The sequence below is a fragment of the Planococcus citri genome, chromosome 2 (genome assembly GCF_950023065.1).
Source record: "Planococcus citri chromosome 2, ihPlaCitr1.1, whole genome shotgun sequence".
In the NCBI taxonomy this organism is placed as follows: Eukaryota; Metazoa; Arthropoda; class Insecta; order Hemiptera; family Pseudococcidae; genus Planococcus; species Planococcus citri.
In genome coordinates, this window is record NC_088678.1 from 23,781,488 (window position 1) to 23,803,912 (window position 22,425).

Below are 22,425 nucleotides of genomic sequence, written 5' to 3' on the forward strand. Positions count from 1 at the left end.
GTCTTCGACACGTCATTTTCAGTTTTTCGTCTATAATTATTTTTGATCGGTGGGGGTTAGATCTTCGGGGGAAAAACAAATGTGTGGAGAGTACAAAGCAGGTAATTTTTCATTCCTCAAACATCCATGTGCTGACTCAAAATTTTTAGGTTTCAATTTCGTATGAATAATTCTTTCAATTTTCATTCAACTCTTGGCCTTGGCCATTCTAGAGTCTTTAGAAAAAACTAAAAAGGAACTTTAGTGCATGTAACTTTGACCAATGCTTATTGGACGCCTTCTAGACCTTTTAGGTGGTTACTTACTACAAAATTTCAGGAATGTTTGTTCAAAACTGAACTCGTGATCAATTACTTACGTAGTAAATTCTACATACAAGAAGTGAAAAATACAAAAACAAATTTTCAAAGAGACATGGTGATTTGAAATTTCTGAAAAAGTATGAAAACTACCTAGTGCTTTTTCACAGGGCTCAAATTGAGACTATTTTCAAGTCGCGTGATCGTGTAGGTATACACACCAGACTAATTACTCGTACCAAAAAAAACCCTACTCGTCACAAACCTCTGAAAATTTGGTTCTTTTTTTCATTTTTTTTCTGAAATTTACAAATTGATCAAAAACTTGACTCGTACTTTCAAACTTTAGTTCGTTGTCAATGTGTTGGTGTTGAATATTGAAGAAAACCATTAACCATTATTTTTATACCTAATTATAATGTTGGTTCATGTTATTCAAAGAAATCATGGTTTCATAAAAACAGTTCAGGAATCACCCTTGAACAAACTGTTTTCGACTTTGTAAATACCTACACAAAAAATTGGTGAAGAAATCCAAAAAATAAACTTCAGCGCCTGAAATTTTGATTATCTACGGAAGTTTTTGTTCAAATCAGTGACCAAAATACAACATTAATTTTTTTTCGGAACGCGAAAAAATTGGAATGAAAACTTTTTTCGGATATTTTGGACAGAACCACACATGAATTTTCTTTCATGCCAAAGCTTTCCAAAACTTCCAATTTTCTACACATTTTTTGTATTTTTTAAATTACATTTTTCGTTATTGAAACCCTTAGGATACTTGACCCATCTCATTCTAATCATGCTGTTGATGTAAAAAAATTTCCTTTAAGCTGTTCCATTGTTAAAATCTTTTTTTTTTTTTTTTAATAAAAATTTTATCAACATTGTGGCACACCCCCACCTCCTCAACGTGCCACGAGGCTTTTATGAGGGGATTGTTAAATACCTAGATAATAAGAATGAAATGTCGCGTTAACGTGTTTTACCTCATGAATCTTTACAAAATTTTGAAGCAAGAGATTAGAATTTCTTTTTGCTAATTAACGAATAGAATACGTAGAACTCATTTATTCAGGATTAAGTTATAAAAAAACACTAAAATAAAAACTAGGTAAAATGATTACAGACATTATTCAGTAGAATTACGTCTACTTAGTTGTAATGCGAAGAATCGTCGCATCGCCTGACATATACTGATCAACAGATTAGGATACATTGGCATGATTTCATGCCATGTCACCGACTCCATTATTTCAGATGAATTAGCTACGATAAAGTCAATCGCTTTTGATTTAAGTTCATTCGCATCATACTGGTCCGCCAATATTAATGTATTCAGCGCATTCTCTACACATAAAGACTTGGTGTAAATTGACTCTACGCAAATCTTCTTCAGATGACCTATATCATACTTGTCAGCAGCGATTAATAAGTCGTCGGCTAATTTATCCAAATTTTCACATACTCCGGTGTAAATAAATTTCAACATTTCACCCATAATGTCTTCATTTACATCGGTAATTTCTACACGATTTTGTTGATTTTCTTTCATTCCGCTTTCGAACAACTTAGCGAAATAAGTACTACGTGACGCTAAAATAACTTTGTGAACGTGATAATTTTTACCATTTGCTGAAATCGTGAAGTCTGCAAAATTAGGATTCTCAAGAACCGATGCCATATTATCGGAAAGTTGTTTGAGATGAATAGTGTTACAACGGTGAAACATACTAGCTAAATTTTTGGGGTTCATTTCGAAAAATATCATCTGGAATGAAATCGTTAACGTATCATTTTGCAAAAATTTACTTCTGAAAGTTTCGTTTTTTTTGGGATATTCATCCCAACCCCAATTATCATCATCATCATCATCATCATTATCTTCAGAACTTGGATCATCGTCGTGGTTGTTGATGAATTCACGACACTCAACATTCGATGCATAGTTTTCTTCATCCTTTACATTATTCAAAATGGAATAAGTGTATTTTGTGAATACTCTTTCAGTTGCGCTTTTTCTATTCCGGTTTAAAAATAAACGAAAACGATCTGTTTCCTCGTGTTTGCCTCTGAAGTGAAAATCCAAATACCATATAAATTTATCGTTTGTAGGAGATGAGAATGTTTCAGATTTTATGCGTTCACCCTTGTCGTCGAGCGAACTGAAATTATTTATTTTCCAAACAAACTCTGCTTCGTGAAATTCAGCTGTACTGCACCAGAAATCTTCGGTAGATGTGCACGTTGAAACGCTGTATTCATTCGACGACATGATCAAATTTGGATTATGTATCGCCAATTTTATTTATCTGGTAAGTATTTATTAGGGGCTGATAGCACGTACTTCAGTGATTTTGTCTTCTCTGAGCTTCAACTTTTTGTAATCTGAAATACAAATGAAGTAGATTAGTACCTACATAGCTAACTCATTGGTCTGGGTATCATTAATATTTACACTACTTTGTCAGAATGTTTATGGCATAACCGTTGCCATCGGGAATCAACGGTTCTTTTTTGCATTCTAAGAATAGTTTACAATAAACAGACATATCTATGAACTACACCCTCCCATTTGGGCCAACTTATGAAATGTTTCTACGTACCTACTCAATGTACATACTTGTACGAAGTTATCTGTTAACATCTCTCTTAAAATTTTACTTCTCTTAAAGATCCGGAAAAATACCCCCAAAAAATCATCAGAATGGTGTTTTTTCTTTCATTTTCAACAAAAAGATTCAAAAATAGAGCCGGTTTTGTTCGCACAAAATGTATTCAGTAATGCAATTAATTTTTGAAAGTGTTGCATATGGTTTACCTATACTTTTCCAAACCGCTTCCTTTCAAGGTCCCTCCTTCTACCAGCGTTTCAAATATTTTGCCCTACAAAGATGTAATTCCATCAAAAGTAATAACCAATCCTAAGGAATGTACCTACTTACCTCAACCACACAGGTAGGTACTAGGTACATAGATCATAGTTTCTCAAAATGCAGCAGAATTTTTGACGATATAGGAAATGTTCCAATCCACCAACCTCTCTGTCTCCTAATAGACCACATCAGCTTACTTTCTATTCAACGTGTTTCTCGTGGATGTGCAAGCATATCATCCCGGGAAAAAAAGTTTTATAGAATTTTATAAAAAATACCCACTTATTTTCTATACAAAATTTGTCTCTATCAAACTGTATACAACTGTATACAATTTTATGCAGTTGTATACAGTTTGATAGAGACAAATTTTGTATAAAAAATAATTGGGTATTTTTTATAAAATTTTATGTGTGGTTGTTATGAAGAAAAATTTTAACATTGATTCAAACATTTTGTGGATTGTGGGCTTCCAAAGCATCCACTTTTTATCAAAAATTAAGTCCCACGCTCGTCACTTCACTACACATGACACTTTGAGTGGAATAATTAGAAGAGATCAATAAAATCAATTATAGAGAATGATGCAGTACTTTATCTAAGAGTACTAACTATACCATTTCATTTGATACAATTGTATCATTTTTGATAAACTTGTATAAAAATGTATAAAATATTGTCTATTTGATAAAATTGCATAAATTTTGATAAAAAAAAAAAAATTAAAAACCAACACCATATTTGATCAATTTGATCAAATTTTATACAGCTGAATCAAATTCTATACAAATGTACACAGTTTTAAACAATTTTATAAACGTTTATACAATTAATGCAAAATATCCATTCTACTGAAAAAATTTTTATACAATTTTATCAAAGCAATTACTCTTCTTTTTATCAAAATCTATGTGAATGTATAAAACTGTATACAATTATATGCATTTGATGATACACCTTTATAAAAAGCTAATTCAATATTGATGAAATTCTATAAAATTTTATGCAATTTTATCAAAGCAATTATTTTTCTTTTTATGAAAATGTATAGGAATGTATAAAACTGCATACAATTGTATCATATTTGATACACCTTTATAAAAAGCTATTTCAATTTTGATGAAATCAGAGCCGGCGAAGTAAATTTTTCTGGTATGTCGCAAAAAAATTACATATGATAAGTGTAGCCAAGACTCCCCCCCCCCCCCATAAGCGTAACTGAACCTTCCAGTAGGGTGTGCCAGTTTTTCATGTGTAAAAAGAAGGTAGAGGGTTCAAATTTTAAAAATTTTCAATTCGACATCTCTTTATTCATTTTATTCATTTTTTGTGAACAGTTTAACATGCTTGGGGGGTGTACCACGTCATTTTGCCACAAAAAGTCGTAATTTTTCGGGCTACACTTGATCAAAATTTGAATGTGCTGTGTTAAAAATTTTGAAAAGCTAATGAATCATGAATCTGTTCAGAAAAAATGATAAATTTCCATTTTTCATGTGCTTTGAGTATTATGAGTTCCTATTTCTATAATTTTTCTATTTGGTTTTCATATTCTTAAAATTTTTGAAATCAGTATCTTGAATTCCAGACCGAAGCGAGGGCAAAAGCGTTGGATAATTTGTGTTTTGAAAAATAAAACAACATTGGCCCGAGCGAAGCGAGGGCTAAAGCTTTCAAAAACTTGAAGTTTCAAGAAGCAAAACAGCTGTAATTTTGATGTGAAAAGTCAGTTTTCCACTACTGATATTTTTAAAAGTCTCAATAAAAATACTTTCCAAGCACAGTCATGCAGAATTTGAGAAATAGAAAATATTAATGTAGCCCGAGCGAAGCGAGGGCAAAAGCTTTTGAAAAAATGAGAATTTTGAGGACAGATTGGTGATTTTCTCGGCAAATTAACAATTCTGCTACCGAATTGACGTTTTTTTCGATTTTTCAAATTTTCTCCGATTTGGCGACAGATTTCTGGTGTGTCGCAATGCGACACACCAGAAATCTGCTATGTCGCACTTTGCGACATATGCGACAGTGCTAACGCCGGCACTGGATGAAATTCTATAAAATTGAATGCAATTTTTATAGAACTCTATACAAGTTAATGCAATTTTTATAGAATTCTATACAAGTTTATAAAACTTTTTTTCCTGGGATGAGAGTATTGAGGCCCAACGACCAACATTTTTTAAATTCGGGGCCCAAAAAAGTCAAAATTTTCAATTCTACTCAAATAACTCGGTACCATATTTTAAATAAAAGTTTTCATCGTGGTATTCATGATAAGATTCACTTCTACTCTACCCAAAAAGAGCATCCGCCATCTATGTTGGCCATGTTCTGGTAGCACGAGGCAAGAGTGCTTTTTCGTCAATTTGAATTTAGAATGTTTGTGAAAAGAAAATGAAAGAGGGAAGGGCTTTTTTGTTTGAAATTAATTCAATAGACATTTCAGCAATTTTAGGAAACTCTTTCCTAGGTACTCTTAAAGAATTTAGATTTATATGAAATACGTACCAACTCGCGGAAAAATTCTCAAACCGAACAAAGCTACAAATAATACGCAGGTCCGATACATCATTAGACAAAATTTCAGGGACTAGGTATAGGTATAGTAAATTTTTTTTATTTTTTGTGAATTTTCAAAAATCAAAATATTCTCGAATTTTTTCAACTCTGTATCAACTGGGATATGAAGTAAATTTGAACTTAAAAACCTCATCAGGTGAAATTCTGTGGAAATTTCGACTTTCAAAAATCTGCTCAAAACGGTTCGAAACTAAACCTTATTTTTGCAATCGATTCGGTGGGGGGGGGAGAGTGGTCAGTAATAATAAGATTTATATACTTAGGTTTAGGTACCAAATTTTAGGCCAATCTGATAAAATTTCAATTTTTTTCGATTTCATTAGCCAAAAATTATTTTAGATTCAGAAAATGAAAATTTACTAAAAATCGAAAAAGCACATTGGAATCTGAAAATGTTAGCTGATGCTTTTTGCATGCTACTTTACTTTGATTCAGCTTTGCCTAGTCCAAACTTTTTTCTGTATCTGTGGGTTGAGTGAGATAGGACCTCCTTCATCAGTACTATAAATTTCATCCCTTTTCGTTTTTCACGTTTCCGTTTGAAAAAAATTGAAAAAATTTCAAAACTGTCATTTCTTTTGTACTGTACCGATTTGGTAAATTTGGTGTAACTAGTTCATTATTTGTGATAAGTAAGTAATTTGTGGTTAGCTCTATTTCAGGCGACTGAAAGGAGACGGTAAAATTTTAAAATTAGGTTGCCAGAATGTTCCTTTGATCAAAAGTTTTTTTAATCGAGTTTATGCTATGCCATACAAATTTATTCAATAAAATCACTTCGGAAGTCACAGTCAAACGTGCCTTGTGCTGCGTTTTTTTCTGTGCAATTTAGACCCTAGTAGCGCCCTGATAATTTAATTAAGGGCTGGGGCTGCGATAACTTCAAAACAAGTTATTAAAATAACAGAATTATCAACGTTCTCAAACAAAATTGCAACAATACCTACGATCTATACTATTGAAAATGTAGCAAATTCAATACTATTATATGTATAACAATGAGGTACCTAGATATCACATTTACCTGAGTCGGAGATGAAGCAGATACTGCCTTCAAAAACTTCAAACTTGGTGAAAATCGTTGATGCGCAGACAAAACATAATTATTAGTATCAATATGGAGGTATTCCAACTTCCAACGTATAAAACACAGACACAAATGACAAACAAATACGTAATGAAAAACTTCAGCACTGAATTTTTTTTATCAACGATGCGATGATTTGGCTACATTGCGTTTGATAACGAACTATAATAACGAATTAAACTATGATAAGGATGCACCATCAGTACTATCACCAACCAATGGTGTGTGTAACAAACTGACTGAGAAAGAGTCCACGTATTGCAACTTGTGATTCTATCGCACACATTTATACAAACTCCACACATGGACATGCAGCGCCTATTCACAGGCCGATTGGTAAAGATACACATAAACAATCAACGACAATGAGTATAATGGTGTAAGGCGACAAATACTTGCGAATCTAACCCAGTATATCGCGTCCGTCCGTTGGATGTAGAAGAAAACATGTAGAAGAAAGTAGTTTAGGTGCAGTAAGGGTGCAGTATAGATGAAAAACACATGTAGCGGTGATCTTCGAGTATTCTTCGAGCAATCGAGGGTAGTTGCTTGAGAAAGGAATGCGGCGCCTGGAAACTATTTAGTGTTTCAATGAGAAAGAGTTTATAATTGAAGTGAACTTGTTCGTTAGGATGGATCGAGAGAGGGAAAATGTGACAGGATTTACGTTAGACCGACTTTAGTGAAGATCTCCATTGTGAGTTGAATGTAACTCAGAAAAATTCTGAGCTCCGCGGAGGTACCCTTGAGATGTGCCCTTTTCTCACCCTAGATCTGCATCTTTTCATTAAAAATCTAGGTAGGTACATAGGCTATGATATATTTTTTAAACAGGACAACACTTACATACGAACTATGAAGTCAAATAGAAGTATGTAGTACATAGGTTCTACACTTAACATTTGAGGAAAAAACTTTAAATTGAATTTATGACCTATTTTCGACATATGTACCTAGGTAGGTTGTTTGGTACCCAGAGGCGGATTCAACGGGGGGGGGGGGTGTCACCCCCCCCCCCCAATCTCTGAGCCTTCTAAACTGTTAGGAAAATCATTGAAATTTGCTGTATGACAGTAGATAGTTGACTTATCAACTTTTAGGCGGTTAGATAATTACTGCATTATTTCAGGAATGGTTGTCCAAAACTGAACTTATGATCAAATTGTAAATTCTACAAAAAGTGAAAAATACAAAAACAAATTTTTAAAGAAACATGAACGGTCGAGATGGTAACAAATAAGCACCTATCAAAGTTGTAGTGTCTAAAATTCATTTTTAACTCCTTCAGAGAGTGACAAAATCCAAAAAATTAACTTCAGCGCCTGAAATTTTGATTACTTGGGTTTTCGTTCGAATCAGTGAGTGCAAAACACAGATTTCAATTCCTTTTTTTCCACAACACGACAAAATTGGAATTACCTAAAACTTTTTTCGGATTTTTTTTGCACTGAAACCACACACATTTTTTTCTTGCTAAAACTTTCCAAAACTTCATATTTTCAACACATTTTTGCAGAGTTTGAAATTTTAAAATGACATTTTTCGAAATCGAACCCTTACGATACCCGAACCCATCTCATTCTAATTTTGTTGTTGATGTGAAGATTTATCTTTTAAATAGTTCCGTTGTCAAAAAATACTTGCCTGTGGAAGAGTTGAAAGGAGTTCAATGGAACTGTTTCATCAAAATCATTTTAAAAACTCCGGTTTTTGAAAAGAATTGAAACAAAGAGTCAAGTCTGAGTTAACCTCGAGTTGGCGCTGAAAAAATGAACTACTTACCACATCTCTGCTCCCTTTCCTGGGCGCTTTTTTTTTTTGGAAGATTACGTCAAAAACGAAGAAATAATATGGATTTTTATACCTAGGTATGTACCTTACTCAAGAAATCCAGAGATTCTGAATTTTTGAACGTTCTCTTCTCTCAAGAGGACCATTCTATATCAGACAATGAATCAAATTAACGAATAAAGCTCATTTATTTAGGTTTAAGCTGTAAGAGTAAGAAACACTAAAATAAAAGCTTAAAAATTAGGTAAAATTATTACAGGTATTACTGATTACATATTCAGTAGAATTACGCCTACTTAGTTTTTGGTATTACGAGAAACTGCCGCATCGCCTGACATATACTGTTCAAGAGATGAGGATACATTGGCATAATTTCATTCCATTTAGCCGACTCCATTATTTCAGATGAATTAGCTACGATAAAGTCAATCACCATTGATTTAAGTTTATTCGCATTATACTGGTCCGCCAATATCAATGTATTCAGCGCATTCTCTACACATAAAGACTTACTGTAAATCGACTCTACGCAAACCTTCTTCAGATGACCTATATCATACTTGTCAGCAGCGATTAATAAGTCGTCGGCTAATTTATCCAAATTTTCACATACTCCGGTGTAAATAAATTTCAACATTTCGTCCATAATGTCTTCACTTACATCGGTAATTTCTACACGATTTTGTTGATTTTCTTTCATGCCACTTTCGAACATCTTGGCGAAATAGGTACTACGCGCAGCCAAAATAGCTTTGTGAACCTGATAATTTTTACCATTTGCTGAAATCGAGAAGTCTGCAAAATTAGGATTCTCAAGAACCGAAGCCAAATTATCGGAAAGTTGTTTAAGATGAATAGTGTTACAACGGTGAAACATACTAGCTATATTTCTGTCGTTCAATTCGAAAAATATCATCTGGAATGAAATCATTAACGTATCATTTTGTAAGAATTCACTTCTGAAAGTTTTGTTTTTCTTGGGACAATCATCCCAACCCCAATTATCATCATCACCATCAATGCCGAATTCATGACCCAAAAAATTCGGTATAGGCTTATAGTTTTTTTCCTCTTCATTATTCAAAATGGAAAATGTGTATTTTGCGAATACTCTTTCAGTTTCAGATTCGCTTTTGTTACTCAGGTTTAGATATACACGAAATATATCGGTTTCCTTATTAAAGCCTCTGAAGTTAAAATCCAAATACCATATAAATTTATCGTTTGTAGGAGATGAGAATGTTTCAGATTTTATCCGTTCACCCTTGTCGTCGAGAGAACTGAAATCACTTATTTTCCAAACAAACTCTGCTTCGTGAAATTCAGCTGTACTACACCAGAAATCTTCAGTGGATGTGCACGTTGAAACGCTAGCTTCATTCGACGACATGATTCAAATTTGGAATCATGTATGTATCAACAATTTATCTGGTACTTATTAGGGGCGGATATCATGTACTTCAGTGATTTGGTCTTCTCTGAGCTTCAACTTTTTGTAACCTAAAAATATAAAAATGAAGTATATAGTACATAGCTAACTCATTGGTTTGGGTAATCATTAATTACACTACTTTGTCAGAATGTTTATAGCATAACCGTTTTCAATGAAAATCTGATGAAGAAACTGAATCAATACTTTTGCAATTTTATCAAAAAGTTGGATTTAAAAAAAAAATTATAAGCAAAAGAGTGATACCTACACGTTTAAAAATTTTGTCAAAAAAAGAGACTATTTCGCAACTTTCCGCAAAAAAGCACGACGTTTGGGTAATTTTTGAGAGAAAAGTGAAACGTTTTGAATTTTTTTTCGCAGAAACCTGTAAATTTTTAGTAAACTTTCAGCAAAAAAACGAGTCTTTCTATCACAATTTTGATGAGTGGCAAATTTTCTTGCTATTTTTGTCTGAACGCAAACCTATTACGATAATTTTAGCAACTTTTTAGCAATTTTCAACAAAAAAGTACGACATGGCAATTTTTTGAATAAAATGAAAAATTTTCACAATTTTGAGTAAGTAAAAGGCGATGCTTTTTAGTGTGTAATTCTGGTAAAAAACAAAATTTTTTTAATTTATGGAAAAAAAGCACAACTTTTTGACAGTTATTGGAATAAAAGTGACGCCTTTTTAAAACTTTCTGTAGAAAAAAAAACGAGATTTTTGGACAGTTCTTGGCAAAAAGTGATCATTTTTTGAAATTTTTCGCCAATAAAGACAACAGTTACGTTACCACTTTTTGGCTGGAAACAAGAGTTTTTGGTAAATTTTTACAGAAGGCGAGATTTTTTGAAATTTTTTTAGTTAGCAACATTTTTTAGATTTACTTAATTTCATGTTTAATTTCACTTTTTAACTTTTGACAAAGGTATTTTTGAACATTTTGATTATGTATGTATTTTCTATTTAAAAAAAGATCAAAATTTGATAAAATTGACGTAAAATCTTGAAATTTTACAACACCTACGTACCTACGATCTGTAGGTAGGTATAACATTGAAAATGTGGAAAATTCACTAATTCAATACCAATATATTAAATAACAATGAGGTAGATATCACATTTACCTGAGTCTGAGATGAAACAAAAACTGCCTTCAAAAACTTCAAACTTGGTTAAACTCGTGGATGCGCTGACAAAAAAATATAATTCTGTATGTATCAGTTTGTATTCCAACTATAAAACACAGAACACAGACACAAAATGGCAAACACAAAAACTTTCACAATGAATTTTTTTATCGCAGATAATTTGGTTAGATTGCGTTTGATCACGAATTAAACTAAGTACAATACTCTAAGGATACATCATCACCAACCACTGGGATGTAGCAGACTGACAAAGAAAGAGACGAATGCAACTTACAATTCTATCGCAGACATAAACAAACTCGGCACTGGACATGAAGTATCTATATTTACCTACTGACCAATTAGAAAAGATACTCATAAGAGATCAACAATGATGAGTATAACAGTGTAAGACGTGACAAATACTTGCGAATCTAACCCCTGTCTCATCGGAGAGAGGTAAGTATGTAGAACAATACGTGTAGAAGAAGGAAGTAGTCCAGGTCCAGTGTAGATAAAGAACACAGTAGGGGTGATCTTCGAGGTACCTACACCATACCTACACGGATTGTTACTTGAAAAAAGAATACGAGCGACGACGCTAGGAAACTATTTAGAGTTTTAAAAGGAATGAGTTTGTAGCATATTTACAATTTATAATTAAACCTGAGGGTGTCACAGGATTTTGACCGAATTCACTGAAGATTTTCATTGTGAGTTGAAAGTCACTCAGAAAAATGCTTAGCTCCGCGGAGGTGCCCCTGAAATGTACTCCTTCTTTCACCCATATACATATACTTACGATCGGCAGTTTTTCATTAAAAATCTGGGTAAGTATTTTTAAACTGAACAAAACCAACGTACTCCATATAAGTCAAAAAAGAATGTACATATTATGGTACTACGTATTTATCATTTGACAAAAAAAAACCTTGAATTGAATTTACGACCTATTTCTGACACACTCCACCGAGTCGACTGAAGACCTATTTGATGCCTATATGCACTTTCAGGTGGTGACGGTTTTCGACTAATTTTGGGTCGCTGATTTCGAATATGACGTTCATTTTCAACGCCAGTCAGTCTGAATTGTGTTTTGACTGCATTTCATTGAGCAAATAAATCTCTCGAGCCTTTCAAACTGAATTCTGATCACTTTGCAGGGGTCAAGATGAAACCCTGGCGAGCTGCTGATCAATTGCAATAAATTCCTCGACTCAAACAAAAAATTGAAGTTTTTTCAATCGTTTTGGAAAATCTTTGAAATTTTCTGTATGTCAGTAGGAACTTGTCTTATCAACTTTTAGGCGGATAGATGATTACTGCAACATTTCAGGAATGCTTACCTATTCAAAACTGAACTTGTGATCAATTTGTAAATTCTACAAAAAGTAAAAAATACAAAAACAAATTTTTGAAGAGACATGAATACCTATTACGATTGAGACGGTGGCAAAAAAGCATCTATCAAAATTATAGAAGCTTAAGTTCATTTTTGACCACTTCAGAGACTCAGAGTGTGAAAAAAATCCGAAAAATCAACTTCAGCGCCTGAAATTTTGATTACGGGGGTTTTGTTTGAATTAGTGATTGCAAAACACAGCATTTAATTCCTAAGCTGTTCCGTTGTCAAAAAATGAATATGTAATGTTGCATTAACATTTTTGCTTTGTGAATTTTTATAAAATTTAGGAGGAGGAAATTGAATTTGTTTTTGCAAATTTCGACAGCTTGTACTTTCTTTTCCATCTCCATTATGTAAATTTCGCCTTGGAAATCAGGTAACTACCTAGGGTCATTCCATGTCAATTCGACCTACTTTTTGAGTCATGTCTTTCGATTTCGCTCAATTTTTTTTTACAATATCTACCCACCCAGTAAGTAAGAAACCCGCAATCAGTTTGGTCCCAGCCCCCTCAGCGGGCGGGTGGGGGGGGGGGGACTTCCATTATTTTTACATTGTCTCGAGGTACTCAACTTCAGCAGCGCATTCCTCCAAAACTACGATACTTTGATCAAAACTGATTTCACAGTTCGAAAGGGTATTGAATTTAAAACTTTTTAAGCATTTTGAAATTTTCAAAATTTGAAACTTTGAAAGTTGAACTTTCAAATTGTATGTTCAAATTTAAAAATGGCGCTGTAAGTGGGAGCTACCATTTAAAATTCTGAAACAATTTCCATAGATGTACCTTTTGCTGCTTTTTCGAAATATTCAAGTTTCGAGATGGGATCTCTTAATGGAGGGGGAGCACCCCCTACCACCAATTTGGGGCAAAACTTTCGAAAAAAAATCTTGGGTATGTGATACATCGATTTGTATGTTTTTGGTAACGCTGAACACGAATATGACGTAAGATTTTTGATTGGACCCTATCCATGGCCCCCAGCACCTCCCCAAATGGGGGAAAAGTTCAAAATAGGGTTTTTTCGTGCGACACATACTATAGTATGTTTTTGGTGACGCTGAACACGAATATGACGCCAAATTTTTGATTGGACCCCATCCAAGGCCCCAACAATTTTTTTTTACCTATTGAGGGAGGTTCTGGGGGCCATGGGTGAGGTCGATTTGAAAAACTATGGCTATATTCTTGTTCAGCGATACAGAAAACATACTATTTTATGTGTCACACGAATGTAACAATTTGTTTTCAGGTTACCCCCTTGGGGAGGTGCTGGGGGCCGTGGATGGGTCCAATCAAAAATCTGACGTCGTGCTTAAAAAGTTTAAAATTCAATACCCTTTCGAACTGTGAAATCAGTTTTGATCAAAGTATCGTAGTTTTGGAGGAATGCGCTGCTGAAATTATTGAGTACCTCGAGACAATGTAAAAATAATGGAAGTCCCCCCACCCGCCCACTGAGGGGGCTGGGACCAAACTGATTGCGGGTTTCTCACTTACTGGGTGGGTAGATATTTTTTAAAAAATTTGAGCGAAATCGAAAGACATGACTTTCAAAATCGCCTTTTTTGGCTCGAATTGATATGGAATGACCCTAGCTAGTTTTGAGAAAATTGCGGAAATCTTTGATTTTAAAAGTTGGTGATGACTTAAATATTTTTTTTTCAATTTTCATCGCCTAATTTTTTAGTCCAAATTCTCTTTAAGAAATTTTTGAAATATTTTTTTTTTTCTTTTTTTTTATTTCTTTATTTGAGATGAATTAGTGTGGAGTGCGTTAAAGGGTTGATGACTCTCTTTTATTATGACCAAATGCAAAAATACGAATAGGTACTTGCCTGTGGAAGAGTTGATAGGAGTTGAATGGAGTTTCATCAAAATCCTTTTTTAAAAACGCTGTTTCAATAGTCTTTTCAACTCATTTTTGAAAAGAATGAAACAAAGAGTCAACTCTGAGTTAACTTCGAGTTAGCGTTAAAAAATAACTACTTACCCCATCACAGCTCCCATTCCTGAGCGCCTTTTTTTAGAAGATTCTGTCAAAAGGGATTAAATATATCAATATCTACTTTTGTAACGTTATGGCACCATTTAGCTGAATGTCGTTGTGGCACCAGGTAGCAAGTGAAGAAAACTTAGTAATTTATGCGAGCGTTTTTCTGGCAACGATTTATTCATTAATAAAAACCAACTGGTGCCTCTATATTATATGAGTATAGAGTGATGATTAAGGGTATAAGCAACAGTGCCATCTAATCGAAACATTTTACAACGAATTTTTACAAAAGAATACATCGAAAACCAATGAGACCTGAAAATGGTGCCACAACGTCTGTTGACTATATTTATAATTTTACCAATATATTAAAAGGGACTTTTAAATGTCGTTGTGGCACCATTACAAAAATTTGCCTAACGACCCCTGGCAGTGTCCTGATGACATTCCACACGATTTTAAATAAAATACGTTGTGGCACCATTTGGTGGTGCCACAACGTAAATTTTGGTGCCTGAACGTGTGTAAAGTATATAAAATGGTGCCACAAGTACATCAATTATGAGTAGATTTTCATACTTACCTATATACTTGTACCTCAATTAGGAAATTCTGAGATTTTGAACTATTGAGCTTTCTCTCCTCTCAACAGGGTCACCTATTAAGCATCGAGTCAAATTAACGAAGAATTCATTTATTTAGGATTAAGTTATACAAAACACTAAAATAAAAACATAAAAACTAGGCAGGCAAAATAAATACCATATAAATACAGACATTACTCAGTAGAATTAGGCCTAGTTTTGGATAATACGAGAAACCGTCGCATCGCCTCCTTACATACACTGTTTAAGAGATGAGGATACGCTGGCATAATTTCATCCCACATCGCCGACGCCATTATTTCAGATGAATTAGCTACGATAAAGTCAATCACTCTTGATTTAAGTTTATTCGCATTATACTGGTCCGCCAATATCAATATTTTCAGCGCATTCTCTACACATAAAGACTTACTGTAAATCGATTCTACGCAAACCTGCTTCAGATGATCTATATCATACTTGTTAGCGGCAATTAATAAGTCGTCGGCTAATTTATCCAAATTTTCACACATTCCCGTGTAAATAAATTTCAACATTTCACCCATAATGTCTTCATTTACATCGGTAATTTCTACACAATTTTGTTGATTTTCTTTCATGCCGCTTTCGAACATCTTGGCGAAATATGTACTACGTGCAGCTAAAATATTTTTATGAACCTGATAATTTTTGCCTTTTGCTGTAATCGTGAAGTCTGCAAAATTAGGATTCTCGAGAACCGATGCCAAATTATCGGAAAGTTGTTTGAGATGAATAGTGTTACAACGGCGAAACATACTATCTAAATTTTTGTGGTTCATTTCGAAAAATATCATCTGGAATGAAATCGTTAACGTATCATTTTGTAAAAATTTACTTCTGAAAGTTTTGTTTTTCTTGGGACAATCATCCCAACCCCAATTATCATCATCATCATCATCATCATCATCATCAGCAGCAGCAGCAGCAGCAGCAGCATCATCATCATCATCGGAACCTGGATTTGGATCATCGTCGTCCTCGTTATAGAATTCATGACACTCAAAATTCGGTTCAGGCCTATAGATTTCTTCCTCTTCATTATTCAAAATGGAAAAAGAAAATTTTGCGAATACTCTTTCAGATGCGTTTTCTTTTTTCAGGTTTAAAAATAAACAAAATATATCTGTTTCATCCTCAAGACCTCTGAAGTGAAAATCCAAATACCATGTAAATTTATCGTTTGTAGGAGATGAGAATGTATCGGATTTTATTCTTTCACCCGTTTCGTCGAGAGAACTAAAATCACTTATTTTCCAAACAAACTCTGCTTTGTGAAACTCAACCGTACTACACCAAAAATCTTCGGTGGATGTGCACGTTGAAACGCTAGATTTATTCGACGACATGATCAAATTTGGAATCACGTATCAACAATTTATCTGGTATTTATTAGGGGCCGATAGTATGTACTTCAGTGATTTTGTCTTCTCTGAGCTTCAACCTTTTGTAATCTGAAATCAAAATGAAGTAGATGTAGTACATAGCTAATAACTCATTGGTTTGGGTAATCATCAATAATTATACTACTTTGTCAGAATGTTTATAGCATAGCCATGGCCATGAGGAACCACAATGAACCTTCAAAGGTTCTTTTTGGAATATTAAAAATAGTTCACAATAAAGTATCCTCCCAATTGGGCCACACGATGAAAAGTTTCTAACTTGAGTTTGAAGTTATCTGTTAACATCTCCTGTGTAATTTTACTTCTCTTGAAGGTTTAGAAAAGTACTTATCCCCTAAAAATCATCAAAATCGTGTTTTTTGTTTTTTTATTTATTTTCTTTCATTTTTAACAAAAAGTTTCAAAAAACAGAGCAATTTTTGCTTGCACATGTACGTAGTTATCCAAGATGAAATTAATTTTTAAACGTTTCACATACTTAGGTAAGGTTTATTTTTCAAAGCCCTTCCTCCTAAGGTCGTTCCTTCTACGTTCTACAAGCGTTTTGAATATTTTGCCCTTCAACGAAAAATTAATTCCTATACAGAAGTAATATCAAATCCATAATTCAGTCATAAAAACGTATTTGAGGAATAGTAATACCCTACCTCAAAAACACGAGTATACCTACCTGTATAGATCATCGTTTTTCAAAATTCAGCAGCATTTTTCACGTGAGGAAATATTTTAATCCATCAGCCTCTCCTATATTAGACCACCTCTGCTTAATTTTTATTCAACGTGTTTCTCATGGATATGCAAACATGTCATTCGATTTCGCTCAAATTTTTTTTACAATATATACCTACCCATCCAGTAGGTAAGAACCCCGCAAGGCGCAATTAGTTTGGTCCCAGCCCTCTCAGGGGGCGGGTGGGGGGCTTACATTATTTTCACATTGTCTCGAGGTACTCAACTTCAGCAGCCCATTCCTCCAAAACTATAATACTTTGATCAAAAATGATTTCACAGTTCGAAAGGGCATTGCATTCAAAACTTTTTAAGCATTTTGAAATTTTCAAAAGTTGAAAGTTGAACTTTAAAATTGAAAGTTCAAATTCAAAATGGCGCTGTAAGTGGGAGCTACGATTTAAAATTTTGAAAAAATGTCCATAGATGTATCTTTTGATGCTTTTTCGAAACATTCAAGTCTCGAGATGGGATCTCTTAATGGAGAGGGAGCACCTTTACCCCCAATTTTGGGCGAAACTTTCAAAAGAAAATCTGGGGCATGTGATACATCGAATTCTATAATTTTGGTGACGCTGAACACGAATGTGGCGTCAGATTTTTGATAAAACCTCATCCATGGCCCCCAGCACCTCCCCAAAGGAGGTAAAAGTTCAAAAAACTGTTTTGTTCGTGCGACGCATGGAATAGTATGTTTTTGGTGATGCCGAACACGAATATGACGTCAGATTTTTGATTGGTCCCCATCCATGGCCCCCAACAATTTTTTTTGACTTTTAAGTACCTCTTGAAGGAGGTTCTGGGGGCAATGGGTGAGGTCGATTTAAAAAACTATGGCTATATTCGTGTTCAGCGATAGCGAAAACATACTATTTCATGAGTCACACGAATGTAATTCTTTTTGGGGGATACCCCCCCTTGGGGAGGTGCTGGGGGCTGTGGACGAGTCCAATCAAAAATCTGACGTCATATTCGTGTTCAGCGTCACCAAAAACATAGAATTCGATATATCACATGCCCCAGATTTTCTTTCGAAAGTTTCGCCCAAAATTGGGGGTAGGGGTGCTCCCCATCTATTAAGAGATCCCATCTCGAAACTTGAATATTCCGAAAAAGCATCAAAAGGTACATCTATGGACATTTTTTCAAAATTTTAAATCGTAGCTCCCACTTACAGTGCCATTTTAAAATTGAACTTTCAATTTTGAAGTTCAACTTTCAACTTTTGAAAATTTCAAAATGCTTAAAAAGTTTTGAATGCAATGCCCTTTCAAACTGTGAAATCAGTTTTGATCAAAGTATCATAGTTTTGGAGGAATGGGCTGCTGAAGTTGAGTACTTCGAGACAATGTGAAAATAATGTAAGCCCCCCACCCGCCCCCTGAGGGCGCTGGGACCAAACTAATTGCGGGGTTCTTACTTACTGGATGGGTATTTATTGTAAAAGAAATTTGAGCGAAATCGAAAGACATGACTCAAAAACGTTGGTTGAGTTGACATGGAATGACCTTAACATGATTCGTTGAGGTCCAACATTTTTGAAATTCAATGCCCAAAATAAGTAATCAAAATTTTCAATTTTACTCAAATAACTCAATATTTTTGAATGAAGTTTTCATCGTGGTATTCATGGTAAGTACCTAAGGTTCACTTGGCCAGTTCTGGTAGCACGAGGCAAGAGTGTTTTTTCGTCAATTTGAATTTGGAATGTAGGTGAAAAAGAAAGAGGGAGGGGCTCTTTTGTTTGAAATCTGTTCAATAAATATTTCAGCAATTTTGGGACACTCTTTCCTAGGAACTTTTATACAATTTAGATTTTCAATCTCAAATCTGAAATAGGTACCTACTACCTACCAACTCGCGGAAAAATTCTCAAACCAGACAATGCTACAAATACGCAGATCCAAGTACATCACTAGCCAAAATTTTAAGGACTATAGTGCATTTTTTTGATTTTTTGAGAATTTTCAAAAATCAAATTTTGTTTGAGAAATTGAAAAAAAAATCAAAATTTTATCAAATTGACTTAGCTATACAAATACATACAAAGCAGGGAAAGCTAAAATTTACTCCATAGATACCCTAAATTCAAAAATGGCGAGTTGATTGGAGGTGGTTTCAAGTCGTTTTAAAGTCTCTAGCCCTGTTACAAAAATTAAAGATTTTCAACAAGTGCCATAAAAACTGTCTAAATCAACTTCAGTACGTATCAACTTAATCGATTATACTTGAATTTTCTAAACTTGGTTTCTGCTAGGATATGAAGTGAACTTAAACTCTAGAACTTCATTAGATAGGTGAAATTTTGTGGAAATTTCCACTTTCAAAAATCTGATCAAAACGGCCCGAAACTAAACCTTATTTGCAATCGATTCGTGGAGGTGGTCAGTAAATAATAAGATGTATAGGTTTAGGTAAGTACCACATTTTAAGTCGATGTGATAAAATTTCAATTTTTTTCGATTTCAATGGCCAAAAAATATCTTAGAAAATTCACTAAAAATTGAAAAATGCACATTATTGGAATCTGAAAATTTTGGCTGATGTCTTTTTGCATGCTATACTTTGATTCAACTTTGTCCAGTCCAAATTTTTTTCTGCAGATTGAGACAGGCACCTCCTTCTCAGTCAATATCAATTTTATTCCTTTTCGTTTTTCTACGTCTCCGCTTGAAAAAAGGTGAAAAAATTTCAAAACTGTAATTTTTTTCGTACTGTACCCTGTACCGATTTGCTAAATTTGGTAACTAGATCATTATTTTTGTGTTAAGTAATTTGGGTCAGCTCTATTTCAGACCCTTAGCAGAGGAACTGAAGGCCCTGATAATTTATGGGCAACGATAACTTCAAAACAAGTTATTCAAATAACAGAATTATCAACGTTCTTGAACAAATAAATCTCAACAATAGGTACTTACGATCTATACTAACTAGGTACATATTGAAAATGTGGAAAATTCAATACTAGATAACAATGAGGTAGGTATTATTTACCTGAGTCGGAGATGAAACGATACCGTCTTCAAACACTTCAAACTTTTGGTAAAAATCGTTGATCCGCAGACAAAACATAGGCTATTAGTAAGTATCAATATGCAGGTATTTATCCAATTAAGTATAAAACACGGACACAAATGACAAACAATACGTAAATGAAACACTTTAGCAATGAATTTTTTTATCACCGATAATTTGGCTAGATTGCGTTTGATAATGAATTAAACTACATAAGTATGATTCTTCAAGGATGCACTTTCACCAACCGATGGTGTTTATAACAAACTGACTGAGAAAGAAACGAATGCACCTTGCAATTCTATCGCACACACATATGTACAAACTCGACACTCAACATGAAGCGCCCATTTACTGACCAATCGGTAAAGATATACAAATGAAAAATCAACAACAATGAGTATAATGTATAATAGTGTAAGGCGACAAATACTTGCGAATCTAATCCCAGTACGTCGCGTCTGAGAGACGTAGAACAAAACGTGTAGAAGAAAGTAGTTTAGGTGCAGTATTTATGAAGAACACGGTAGGGGGTGATCTTCGAGGCATCGAGGGTAGTTGCTGTTGCTTGAAAAAAGAATGCGACGCTAGGATACTACCTATTTAAAGTTTCAATGAGATAGAGTTTGTAGCAACTTTACAATACACATGTATAATAATTAAACTTGTTCATTATAGGGTGGATCGAGGAGGGGGAAAATGTGACAGGATTTAGACCGAATTTAGTGAAGATCTTCATTGTGAATTGAATGTCACTGAGAAGATATTCTTAGCTCCGCGGAGGTGTCCTTGAAATGTACCCCTTTTCTCACCCTAGATCTGCATCTTTTCATTAAAAATCTAGGAACGTACAGTATATTGTATTTTTTAAGCTGGACAAAACTTACATGGGTACGAAGTCAAAGAAGCATATAGCATGTACGTACATAGGTGCTACACTATCATTAGACGAAAAAACCTTAAATTGAATTTACCACCTATTTTCGACATAGGCAGGTAGGTATAGTAGGTAGAGGTACCCCACCAAGTCGACTGAAGATACGCAAATTCGATGCCTAATAATATATGTATAAATGCACTTTCAGGTGGTGACGGTTTTGGACTAATTTTGGTCATTAATTTCGAATATGACGTACATTTTCAACGCCAGTCTGTCTAAAATTGTGTTTTGACTGCATTTCACTGAGCAAATCAATCTCTAAGCCTTCGAAATTGAATTCTGATCACTTTGCAGAGGTTAAGATTAAACTCTAGCGAGCTGCTGATCGTTGCAATGAATTCTTCGACTCAAAAACTCCCATAAATTGAAGTTTTTTTTAATCATGTTGGAAAATCTTTGAAATTTGCTCCACGGCTATACTTGTCTTATCAGTTTTAAAGCAGTTACCTAGATAATTACTGCGACATTTCAGGAATGCTTGTTGTAAACTGAACTTGTGATCAAATTTTTAAATTCTATAAAAACTAAAAAATACAAAAACAAATTTTTAAAGAGACAGGAACGGTCGAGACGGTGGCAAATAAGCGCCGACTAAAGTTATAGAGGCTAAAGTTCATTTTTGATCCCTTCAGAGTGTGAAAAAAATTCGAAAAATCAACTTCATCGCCTGAAATTTTGATTACTTACGGGGGTTCTCGTTCGAATCAGTCATCACAGCATTTAATTCTTTTTTTTCAGAACACGACAAAATTGGACTGGAAACTTTTTTCGGATTTTTTTGCACAGAAACCACACAAATTTTCTTTCTTGCCAAAACTTTCCAATGCTCTCAATTTTCAGCTCATTTTTTACAGAGTTTGAAATTTTAAAAGGACATTTTTCGAAATCGAAATCCTCACCAATTACCATACGATACCTGACACCTGACCCCTATCTCATTCTAATTTTGCTGTCGATGTGAACATTTTTTCTTTAAGCTGATTCCGTTTTCAAAAAGTGAAAAAAGATACCTGGCCCCACATCTCATTCTAATTTTGCTGTTGATGTTTGCATTAACATTTTTCCTTTGTGAATCTTTACAAAATTTAAGAGCAGGAAATTGGAT

At 34.1% G+C, this 22,425-nt stretch overlaps 3 protein-coding genes across 3 annotated transcripts; all 3 read right to left on the reverse strand.

Annotated features, from left to right (window-relative positions):
* Positions 1-1,364: 1,364 nt before the first annotated feature.
* On the reverse strand, positions 1,365-7,373 carry LOC135835094 (speckle-type POZ protein B-like). Its single transcript, XM_065349184.1, has 2 exons — positions 6,786-7,373; positions 1,365-2,690 (listed from the first exon to the last, which is right to left on the reverse strand). The coding sequence occupies exon 2, from the start codon at positions 2,575-2,577 to the stop codon at positions 1,435-1,437; it is 1,143 nt and encodes a 380-aa protein (XP_065205256.1). The 5' UTR covers positions 2,578-2,690; positions 6,786-7,373; the 3' UTR covers positions 1,365-1,434.
* A 1,435-nt stretch (positions 7,374-8,808) lies between these two features.
* Positions 8,809-11,628, reverse strand: LOC135833666 (speckle-type POZ protein B-like). Its single transcript, XM_065347431.1, has 2 exons — positions 11,203-11,628; positions 8,809-10,139 (listed from the first exon to the last, which is right to left on the reverse strand). Exon 2 carries the CDS (start codon positions 10,027-10,029, stop codon positions 8,932-8,934), a length of 1,098 nt encoding a protein of 365 aa, XP_065203503.1. The 5' UTR covers positions 10,030-10,139; positions 11,203-11,628; the 3' UTR covers positions 8,809-8,931.
* A 3,663-nt stretch (positions 11,629-15,291) lies between these two features.
* Positions 15,292-20,710, reverse strand: LOC135833667 (speckle-type POZ protein B-like). Its single transcript, XM_065347432.1, has 2 exons — positions 20,360-20,710; positions 15,292-16,684 (listed from the first exon to the last, which is right to left on the reverse strand). The coding sequence occupies exon 2, from the start codon at positions 16,577-16,579 to the stop codon at positions 15,386-15,388; it is 1,194 nt and encodes a 397-aa protein (XP_065203504.1). The 5' UTR covers positions 16,580-16,684; positions 20,360-20,710; the 3' UTR covers positions 15,292-15,385.
* Positions 20,711-22,425: the final 1,715 nt, after the last annotated feature.

Bases quoted from the DNA above. Each gene is read 5' to 3' on its own strand.
- LOC135835094 (XM_065349184.1), bottom strand. From the start codon at position 2,577: ATGTCGTCGAATGAATACAGCGTTTCAACGTGCACATCTACCGAAGAT.
- LOC135833667 (XM_065347432.1), bottom strand. From the start codon at position 16,579: ATGTCGTCGAATAAATCTAGCGTTTCAACGTGCACATCCACCGAAGAT.
- LOC135833666 (XM_065347431.1), bottom strand. From the start codon at position 10,029: ATGTCGTCGAATGAAGCTAGCGTTTCAACGTGCACATCCACTGAAGAT.